Raw genomic sequence first — 11541 nt, 5'->3', positions numbered from 1 at the left:
AAAAAAAAAAAAAAAAGTCGCCAGCAGGTCAAGGCTGCGGTGGCCATGAGCATACCACTGTACTCCAACCTAGGCCACAGAGTGGGACTCCAACTAAAAAACAAACAAACAAACAAACTTTTAATTTTATCCCTGACTTTTATTATGCCAGTTGGAAGATTTTTTTTTTTTTTGGCAAGATTTTTTTTTTTTGCAAGTCTTTGTAAATCTGAGAATCAAATGAAAAAAAAAAACAAAACCGTAGTTTTCCCATCATTAACAAATTAATGTAAATGTGGTAACCTTGGTAATTTTGTGCTATTTTCTTTTTCTTTTTCTGAGTTGGAGTCTCACTCCCTCGCCCAGGCTGTAGTGCAGAGGCACGCTCCTGGACACCGCAATCTCAACCTGCTGGGCTCAGGTGATCCTTTCGCCACAGCCTTCCAAATAGCCGGAACTACAGGCGTGCCTAATTTTTTATTTATTGTAGAGATGAGGTCTCGCCAAGTTGCCTGGGTGGGTCTCAAACCCGCAGGCTCAGGCAATCCACTCGCCTCGGCCTCCCAAAATGCTGGGATCACAGGTTAAGCCACCGAGCCCAGCCTGTGCTATTTTCTTTTAAGCACAGGTGACCCTTGAACAACGTAATTTGAATTGCATGGGTCTACTTATAAGTGGATTTTTTTTTTTTTTTTTTTGAGTTGGAGTCTCACTCTGTCGTCCAGACTGGAGTGCAGTGGCCGCTCCCGGCCACCGCAGCCTCGGCCTGCTGGGCTCCAGCGATCCTTCCGCCTCAGCCTTCCGTATAGCCGGAATTACAGGCATGCGCCACCACACCCAGCTGATTTTTTGATTTTATTGTAGAGATGAGGTCTCACTGCCCAGGCGGGTCTCGAACCCGCGGGCTCAGGCAATTCACTCACCTCAGCCTCCCAAAGGCGCAGGATTACAGGCTGAGCCACCGAGCCTGGCTTATAAGTGGATATTTTTTCAACCAAACATGAATCAAAATTAACAGGGTTCATGGGATGTGAAAACTGCATATAAGAAGGCCCAATTCTTCCTGTACGTGGTTTCTACGGGGCCTACTGCAGGACTTGAGGGTGGGCAGATTTTGATGTAAGTTGGGGTCCTGGAACCAATTCCCTCAGTATATCTAGGGATGACTATACTTGTTATTTTTTTGAATGTCCTCAAGTTTGACTTCCTTTCACAACTTGCAAGGAAACTTTTATTTACTTTTCTAAATGCTTCTGTCTCTGAGTCTTCTTTTGACTATATATATTGGTCTTTATGTGCATAAAAAGCATCTAGAAAGAAATACCGGTAACTATAATGAAGATACTAGGGAAATAAGATGAGAAGGAATTAGGAGAAAGAGACATGAATAGGAGGGACCCTTTTTTTTTTTTTTTTAAGTTGGAGTCTCACTCTGTCACCCAGACTGGAGTGCAGTGGCTGCTTCTGGCCACCGCAGCCTTGACCTGCTGGGCTCCAGCGATCCTTTTGCCTCAGCCTTCCAAGTAGCTGGAACTACAGGCGTGCGCTACCACACCCGGCTCATTTTGATTTATTGTAGAGATGAGGTCTCGCCAACTTGCCCAGGCGGGTCACGAACCCGCGGGCTCAGGCAATCCACTCACCTCAGCCTCCCAAAGGCACGGGATTACAGGCTGAGCCACCGAGCCTGGCTAGGAGGGACACTTTCATTACATATTTCTTATTTTTTTATTTTGAACTGTAACTATTACCTATGCAAAAATAAATACACTTAAAATAAAATAAAGACTAAATTTGATTTCAATTATTTTGTTTGCTCGACTTAAGTTGGAAGACATTTTATTTTCATCATAATTAGATGAATAAGTGTTTTATTCTGACATGTGATTGTTTTGACAACTAATACATGTATATAAATTATAGCAAATCACAATTTTTTTTTTTTATTGTAGAGGTAAGGTTTCACCAGGTTGCCCAGGCTGGTCTTGAACCCTTGGGCTCAGGCAATCCTCTCACCTCGGCCTCCCAAAGTGCTGGGACTATAGGCGTGAGCCACTGCACCTGGCCCACAAAATGTTTTATTATCTGTCAGTACACTAAGTTTATCACAAAAACCTGCATATCAGGACCTCTCTCACCTCAGGGTGATTGAGTTCTCCTTCTTCTTCCTCATAGGGACCACCAACAATGAATGCATCAGGAATGTTATTAGCGCCTGGAGCCAGAATGTTGGCAATAGGCCATTTTTTCGGCCGAGGAACAGGTTCTTTTTCACCTCCAAGTTTCAGAATTCCATTCTTGAATAAAATGGGATAGTCTTTCTACAGAAATAAACACCATATGTCAGGAAAAATTCCAAAGGACCTTGAAATGGACAAAAAGATAACTGAAGTGTCTTTTAATGAAATGCTCAGTGTTGTCAAACATATCCTTCACTACAGAGGCATCTGTGCCCCTTTGTTGTCTTTGTGCTATTTTACATCTCTGTAATTTATAGAAAATGATAATAATGTGAATTACTCTTATCCATAAAAATGCAAATATATTTTGTCCATTGGCTATGTAATTCATTATTGACCTGGGACTACTGACAAGTTTTGAATTATTAGCAAATTAATTTCAGCATACCTGATGTCTATATATGGACATATATAGATTTAAATTCTCCTTTGAACTGGTTTTCACATTTTACTTATTCCCTAATTAGTTAAATATTTGATCAAACTCTTTGTCATTTATGTTTATATGAGAGTCATGTTTATACCTGTTTAAAAATTATCCCTTTAAAAAAACTAAAATCTGACAGAGATAAAAATATAGGCATTTTCATCTTAAAATTTATCTAAAATATATCTGCAATGCAAAATTGGTAAAAGATATAAATAGGCAATTTATGGAAGGGCAAATTAGGAAGTTCAACTTTTAAATCAAAACATGCTATATATCATTTATAATCAATGAAATGTATATTAAAACAATGAAATACCATTTTAAACCACATATTGACAAAAGCAAAATCTGACAACATCAAGTATTAGCAAATATTGTGAATGGAAACAATATTCTTATACCTAGTAGATAGAAATGTAATTGGCACAACTGTGAAAAGCAATTTTGCAGCCTCTGGTAAAACTGAAAATCTACATACTATAAACTCAGCAATTCTAATTCTTAAGATTAAGCTGAAAAACTTTCTGTGAAGGGGTACTTCTGGAGTAAGAACTTCTGAAACCTCTGAAAATCCACTCCTCCATAACAATAAGAACATGGGAATAATAAATGATTCTAAATTTAAAAAAAAAAGAACACGGACAAGAATTGTAAAAATTTAGGTTGCCAAGATTATTCAATGGGGAAAGATAGCTTTTTCTTAAGAGCTGAAACTATAGAAGCCTTAGAAGAAAACACAGGAGGAAAACTTCATGACACTGAATTTGGCAGTGATTTCTTGGGCTTGAAACCAAAAGCACAAAGCAACAAGAGTAAAAATAGACAAATGTAACTTCATAAAAATTAAAAACTTTTGTTTATCAAAGGACACTATCAATAGAGTAGAAAGGAAACCCTTAGAAAGGAAGAAAATAATCGCAAATCACATATCTGAGAAGGGATTAATAACCAGAATATAGAGAACGCCTATAACTCAACAACAACAAAAACTCTCATTCAAAAATGGGCAAAATTTTTCTAAGTGAACTAACAGAAACCAAAAACTGAATGCCACATGTCCTCACTTACAAGTGGGAGCTAAACTCTGGGTACACACAGGCATAAGAACAGAAGCAAAAGACACTGAGAACTCTTAAGTGGAGGGAGGAGGGGAAGGGGACTAAGTGCTGAAAAACACTACCCATTTGGTACCTGGCTCACCACCTGGGTGATGGGCACAATAGAAGCCCAAACCTCATCATCACTCGATATACTCATGTATCAATCCTGTACATGTACCCCTTGAATCTAAAATAAAATAACAAAAATAGGCAAAGAATTTGAATAGATATTTACTCAAAGATAATATATAAATGGCCAATAAGCACGTAAAAAGATTATCAGCTGGGCATGGTGTCTCATGCCTGTAGTCCCAGCACTTTGGAAGGCCAAAGAGGATGAGTTGCTTGAGTCCAGGAGTTTGAGACCAGCCCAGGCAACATGGCAAGACCTCGTCTCTACAAAAATATTTTTTTAAAAAGCAGCTGGCTGTAGTGGCACATGCCTGTAGCTCCAGTTACTGGAGAAGCTGAGGCAGAAGGATTGCCTGAGTCCAGGAGGTTGAGGCTGCAGTGAGCCACTTCACTCGAGTCTGGGCGACAGAGTGAGACCCTGTCTTAAAAAAAAAAAGAAAAAGAAAAAAGATTCTCAAATATCATTAGTTACTAGGGAAATTAAACCACAACAAGATGCCACTTCATAATTATTAGGTTGGCTGTCATCAAAACAAAACAAAACAAAAAGGCAAATGACAAATGTTGGCTAGAAGTGGAGAAATTAGAACACTTGTGCACTGCTGGTAGGAATGTAAAATGGTGCAGCCATTATGAAAAACAGTATGGACGTTCCTCAAAAAATAGAATTACCATATGCTATAGTTTAAATACATCCCCAAAGTGCATGTCTTGGAAATTTATTTCCCATTGCAACAGTGTTGAGAGGTGGGATTGAGAGGTGATTAGGTCATGAGAGCCCTAGCATCATGAATGGATTAATGCCATTATTGCCATAGTGGGTTCCTGATAAAAGGATGAGTTTAACCTCTTCCTCTCCCTCTCTTGCATGCTATTTTGCCTTTCCACCTTCCACTACGGGATGGCACAGCATGAAGGCCCTCAGCAGAGGCAGGCCCCTTGACCTTGGACTTCCCATCTTCTACATATGTAAGAAATAAATTTTATTTTCTTTATAAATTACCCAGTCTGTGATATTCTAAAAAAGTAGCAGAAGCTGGGCTTGGTGGCTCAGCCTGTAATCCCAGCACTTTGGGAGGCCGAGGCGATTGGATTGCCTGAGCCCACGGGTGTGAGACCAGCCCGGGCAACTTGATGAGACCATGTCTCTACAATAAATAAATTAAAAAAAAAAAGAATTTGAATAGATATTTACTCAAAGATAATCTATAAATGACCAATAAGCACATAAAAGATGTGCTTTTATTCCCTCACTAATTAGTTAAATATTTGATCAAACTAATTAGTGAGGGAATAAGTAAAAAAAAAAAAAAAAAAATAGCCGGGTGTGGTGGTACGCCTGTAGTTTCAGCTACTTGGAAGGCTGAGGAGGAAGGATTGCCAGAGCCCACAAGGTCGACGCTGGGGTGGCCGTGAGTGGGCCACTGTACTCAGCCTGGGCGTCAGAGTGACTCAAAAAAAAAAAAAAAAAAAAAAGAAAAAAATTGACTGATACCATATGATCCAGCAATTCTACTTCTGTGTATATACACAAAAGAATGGAAAACAGGGATACACAATTTCATTTTACGAACGCAGAGAGAAAGATGAAATGAGGCCACTGGATCTGGACTCAGACTAAAAGAGAAGTTAACATTTACTGGAGGATCTTGAAAACAAAGAGCAAAACTCTGCTTTATTAGTCAAAAGAGAAATCAACTCTTAAGCTTGAGAAAAATATAATTGAAAAGTTTTATGTTTTTTGAGATGAAGTCTCACTCTGTCGCCCAGGCTGAGTGCAGTGGCACACTCACGGACACCCCAGCATTGACCTGCTGGTCTCCGGCGATCCTTCTGCCTCAGCCTTCCAAGTAGCCAGAACTACAGGTGTGTGCTGCCATGCCCGGCTAATAAAAGTTGTTTTAATAAGTATGTGTGGCTGGGCATGGTGGCCTACGCCTGTAATCCCAGCACACTGGGAGGCCAAGGCAAAAGGATCACTTATCACTTGAACCTAGGAGTCAGAACCAGCCTGGGAAACATAGTGAGACCTCCTCTCTAAAAAAATTTTTTTTTAATTAGCCAGGTATAGTGGCCCGTGCTTGTAGTCCCAGCTACTCCAGAGGCTGATGCAGAAGGATCACTTGAGCCCAGGAGTTGAAGGCTGTGGTGAGCCGTGATCATGCCACTGCATTCCAGCCTGGGCAACAGAGTGAGACTCTGACAATAAAAGGAAATAAAAATGGTATGTGAATTAAAGTATGAAGACTCAGAGATTCATGGAATACAATCATGTCCTTTAGAGTCTATTAATTAATATGTTTAAAGTCCAGTATAAAGTGTAAGATTTGTTTGGAGAAAACTTAAATGAGACTGAGGACATAAATGATGTGGGTCAATGGGAAGGTATTCTCTGTCTACATAGGAAGGTTAAGATGATAATTCTTTCTAAATTAATCTATAAATTTAATACAATCTCAATAAAAATACCAGATAGGATTCTTTTTTAGGATAAGCTGATCGTCAAATTCATATGGAAAAATAAGATGAAAACCCAGGAAAATTCTTGAAGAATTATCAAAGAGAATGAGTTCTACCAGATATTAAGCATTTAATAAAACAGTGTGGAATTGATGAATGAAGCAGCAGAAAGATTAATGGAACAGAACAGAGAGTTTAGAAAGGGACCCAAATACATAAGGGAAATTAGTATATTAAAAAGGTGGCATTGCATATCCATGGAGAAAAGAGGGATTATTAAATGACAGGCTTTAGAAAAACTGGGTACCCATTTAAAGAAAAAATAGTTAAAGCACACCTTATTCCTTATGCTGAATAAGTTTAACATTAAAGAAGGAAAGGAATAAAGAAAGGGAGGAAAGCAAAAAGAAACAATCTACAAAAGTCTAGAAGAACTTATAGGAAAGTTTTAAAAAAATCCAAGCATGAGGAAGGTACAAATATGACATAAAACCCAGGATTAGAAAAGAAAAAAATAATTAAATTTAACCACATAAAATGAAACAAGAAGTCTTGATGAAATAAGATACCTAAAAACAAAGCCAAAGTCAACACACTGGAAAAATTGTTTATAACTCACCTCCCAGCAAAAGGGCTAATTCCCTTAATACATAAAGACTCTTACAAATCAATAGGAAGATGTCTCACAAAATACAATAATATCTTTTAAGTCATGTAAAATACCCATGGCTGAGCACAGCGCTCATGCCCATAATCTTAGCACTTTGGGAGGGCAAGGTGAGAAGACTGCTTGAACCTTAGGAGTTCAAGACCAGCCTAGGCAACATAGCAAGACCTCATCTTTACAAAAAACTCAGAAAATTAATGGGGCAGGGTGGCTCCTGCCTGTAATCCCAGCTACTCAAGAGGCTGAGGTGAGAGGATTGAACCCAGGAGGCTGAGGCTGCAATAAGCCATGATTGTGCCACTGCACTCAAGCCTGAGCGACACAGTGAGACCCTGACTCAAAAATAAAATAAAATACTCTAGAAAAAAACAAAATCTCAGCCATTAGCAGAGCAAAACTTTGCATAAAATCATAGGTAAGGAAGAGAGGGCCATATGAATACAGACATGTTTGACTCTATAAATATCTGGCAGTAAGGCTTTACCTCTCCAAGTGATGGAACTTGCAAACCAGCCATGTAGTTCTGCAGGGGACCTACTGGAGTGAAGGATTCAGGCACAGAGTAGGCAGCTTCCAACGTGACCTTCAGGAGATTGCCTCCTAATATCTGGGCTGTGGTCAGTAAGGGATCTGCCACAAACACTTTAACTTCAAGACTGCTCTGCTGTAAAGGATAAAAATCATACAGTATTTTGAAAATTGCCAGAGGCTCTCTCTCTCCTTTTTTTTTGCATTATCTCATTTGAATCTCACAGAACTGTTCAAGAAAAGAAGGCGAGGCTTAATTAATTCCAATGAGAAGACTGAAATAACTTTCTCTAGGTCTCAAGAGTTGGAGATAGAGTCAAGAAGAAATCTTAATGCTAAAATAGAATTATGCTGATAGTGTGTATACAAATATGTATAGAAGAGAAATTGGAAGATTCTGTTTTGAAATGTCAAAAGTAGTTACACATGAATGAGATTGGGTGCTTTTTTCTGCTAGTCTATGTTTTATGATTATTTTTATAATTTTTTGTTCTTTTGTTTCTGTTGCCCAGGCTGGGGTGCAGTGGCACGCTCACAACCCCTGCAGCCTCAACCTGCTGGGCTTAGGTGATCCTTCCACTTTAGCCTTCCAAGTAGCTGGAACCACAGGCATTAACCACCATGCCTGGTCAATTTCTTGACTTACTGTAGAGACACAGTCTCGCCAAGTTGCCCAAGCTGGTCTTGAACCCCTAGACTCAGGCAGTTCTCTCGCCTCTGCTTCCCAAAGTGTTGGGACTACAGGCGTGAGCCATTGCTCCTGGCTATTTTTATAATTTAAATGTAGTGCTTTGTAACAAGAAAATATTTTCTCAAATACATATGTATATATCATATAAGTAGGCATAAGATGTGGGTATCTCTGACATTTTCACACAGAATACAATACAAAGTAGGTTTAAAATGTGTACTGATTGCTAATTTATGATAAGCACTTTAATACAGCACTTGAGATATAAAGATGAAGAAGACATGGTCTCTTTTATCACAGAACTCATGCTATAGACCTGTGATTTATGATAAATACTATAATAGAAACCTGTACAAAATGTTATAGTCAAGGAACACCAAAGAGGAAGTGAATAATTAATTATTGGTATGGGGTGGAGTAAGAGATAGTGATAATCTGAGTTGACTTTTACATGATGAATAGGAATTTGCAACCTGGATAAGCAGAGGAAAGAAAGACAAAATAATGCCGGAAAGACAGTTTACGTAAAGAGGGATTAAAACAGTATGGTGTATTCAGTTCAGGTATAAGTAAATAGTACAGGTATAAGTAAGTAGTTCAGGATTCTAGATCATAAAGTACCAGGAGAGAAGTGCAGGGAGATCAGGTTGGAGTGGGAGGCTCCCTTTATATAGGATGTTGTATGCCTGCTAAGGAATCTGGACCTTAATATGTAAGCAGTGGGCAAATCCCTGAAACAAGCAGTAATAAGCAGGGGAAGAGACATAGTCAGATTTATCTTTAGGTCACTGTGCAAGCCATAGGAAGGCTGAACCGGAGAGAGGCAAGGGTAGGTATAAGGCTACTTGTAACAGTCCAGGTCAATGATGATGAGGCAATAAAGAGTAAGAAATCTAAAGACACTCTGGAGACAGAAAGGTTAGATTTGGTGAAAGGCAGATTTGTGGAGCACTGGTTTGTGTAGTTTGGGTCCAAGAGAGTAGTCATGAATGTATTTAGGTTCTGTGTACGACTTCAGAAAGGGTGATGCCACTAGTCAAAATAATAAAGACCCAAGGAAGAGTAGGTTTCAGAGAAGATGCTGAGTTCAGTTTTGGAGCTTTGAGTTGTAGAAGCCTATGGGATATCATTATAGAGAAGTCCAATAGGTTCTTGCAAAGTCTGACATTCTGGAATTCAGGAAAGGGATCTGGGTTGGAACTGTTGAGTTAGAAGTCTTCAATGAGACCATTAAGCCCAAGAGTGAATTAGGTATTTTCATACTATTGGATCCATCAGGACATAGCTCCAGAGGTATTTCCATGGTTAAGCCTTCCTTACATTGACCCCTGGGCAAAGTAACTGATACTTTCTCTGCGACCACATACCCCACCCACTCACCATTTAATCACACTGGGTTATAATAATTCATGATAAGTAGATTGTACACTTTTCAAAATAGGACATTGCCTTATTTATCTTTGTTTCCCAGAATCTAGCACTATGTGTGCTGTAAAAATACAATGCCCAATGATTTAGACTCAGTTGAACTGAACCTTAATAGCAGGCAGATTTGTGAAGTTGAATGGCAGGCTGAAATGCTGAGGGTTAAAATTCTGATTACCTTACCACTTGATCGAGGAATTTCTAAGGGTGAACCCTGCACAGGGTGCAATGGGACTGTTGTTTCAAATGAACTCTCTCCTGCAAAAAAGAAGGCCAAATTGTGCCAAATAAGAAAGAATAAGTTAGGCAGAAATAAATGTGCCCATTTTTCAGATTCATTAATACTGGGTTTTGTACTTCTCTGGAGCTAAATTTTATGAGCTTTGTTATTTCTGTGTTGGGCAAATCACACATCTGACCTTCCAGTAAGGGAAGAAGGTCTACCACAGCTTGACCAAGAATTAAAGTCTTCTCTTCTTTCTGTTTCTTTTCCTTTGGCAAAACTTCAGTCATGGTTACTAGAAAAAAAAACAAACAAAATGAGAATATTTTAAACTCATCCAAGCAAAGCATCAATGAAGATATTTTAAGTTAAGGAAAATGAACTTGAAGCTACAGAAGGCACCAACGTCAGTGAATTCTGGTGGAAAATACTGAACTACCTCAGTGACTTTTGAACTTTTTGCCTGCAAGTTATAATAAATGAATTTTCTTATCCACTCGCCTCGGCCTCCCAAAGTGCTGGGATTATAGGTTGAGCCACTGAGACTGGACTGTAGCTTGTCTTTTATAGCTGCTTAGGAAAAAAGTATTTTTTTTTCTGTGAAGCCTATGAAATACTTAGGCTTCACTATTCTATAAGTAATTAATTCTATTATTTCTTATAAGACATATGATTTAATTTTTATATACACATTTTATATAGCTGGAATTTTGGGGGTGTAATTTTGAGACATTGGTTACATATTTTTACCCAGGTGTCCCCACACCATTGATTACATAATCCATCTTTTGCCCCACTGATCTGACATGTCATCTTAATCATATGCTCACCTACTAGAAGTACTGATGACTACATCTGAACCTTCTAGCTTGTCCCAATGATCTGTAGATCTATACAAGGGCCACTACTACATTGTTTTATTGTGGTTTTATACTTTGCTTTTCTATTATTATTATGTAAGACTAATAACCCCTCTTTTAAGAATTTCCTAGGCTAGGCTCAGTGGCTCAGCCTGTAATCCTAGCACTTTGGAAGGCTGAGGCAAGTGGATTGCCTGAACTGGAGGGTTCGAGACCAGTCCGTGCAACTTGGCGAGACCTCATCTCTACAATAAAAATCAAAAATTAGCTAGGCATGGTAGCGCACCTGTAATTCCGGCTACTTGGAAGGCTGAGGTGGAAGGATTGCCGGAGCTCAGCAGGTCAACGCTGGGATGGCCACAAGTGTGCCACTGCATCCCAGTCTGGGCGACAGAGTGAGACTCCCACTCAAAAAAAAAAAAAAAAAAAGAATTTCCTGATTATCTTCCATTAAAAACTTTTTTCTATAGAAACTCTGAAATTTAAAAATGTCAGCTGATATATAGAGAGCACATTAAATTCATAGATAAACTTAGGAAAAATGACATCTTTATAATAGTGAACACTCCTGTCTAAGGAACCATGGTATGCCTTTCTTTTTGTTCAACCTCATGCCCTTCAGCAACATTTTCTTTACAGTCTGTTTGAATAAGGGTCCAAATACTAATTACACATTGTAATTATCCAACGTCTCTTAAGCCTCTTTTACTCTATAGGTTCCCGTTCCGTCTCTTTAGATTTTTCCCCCTTACATTTTTCCAAGAGATTGTCCATTAATCTAAGTTTTCTTTTTTTTTTTTTTTTTT

General features: G+C 38.8%; 1 protein-coding gene across 2 annotated transcripts in view; it reads right to left on the bottom strand.

The window, feature by feature from the left end:
* Positions 1-11541, bottom strand: part of CFAP70 (cilia and flagella associated protein 70) — a 119445-nt gene that overhangs the window by 90374 nt on the left and 17530 nt on the right. The window contains exons 4-7 of one of the 2 annotated variants that reach the window (XM_008064281.2): positions 10072-10170; positions 9831-9910; positions 7493-7672; positions 2118-2300 (exon numbers count right to left, since the gene is read on the bottom strand). In XM_008064281.2, the coding sequence (XP_008062472.1) occupies positions 2118-2300; positions 7493-7672; positions 9831-9910; positions 10072-10170 (542 nt within the window). The remainder of the gene's footprint in view (positions 1-2117; positions 2301-7492; positions 7673-9830; positions 9911-10071; positions 10171-11541) is intronic. The other variant, XM_021715661.1, reaches the window with a different exon arrangement.

Source organism: Carlito syrichta, unplaced genomic scaffold (genome assembly GCF_000164805.1).
Source record: "Carlito syrichta isolate Samal-C Ts95f unplaced genomic scaffold, Tarsius_syrichta-2.0.1 Scaffold307258, whole genome shotgun sequence".
NCBI lineage: Eukaryota > Metazoa > Chordata > Mammalia > Primates > Tarsiidae > Carlito > Carlito syrichta.
This window is presented reverse-complemented; position numbering and strand designations above follow the sequence as displayed.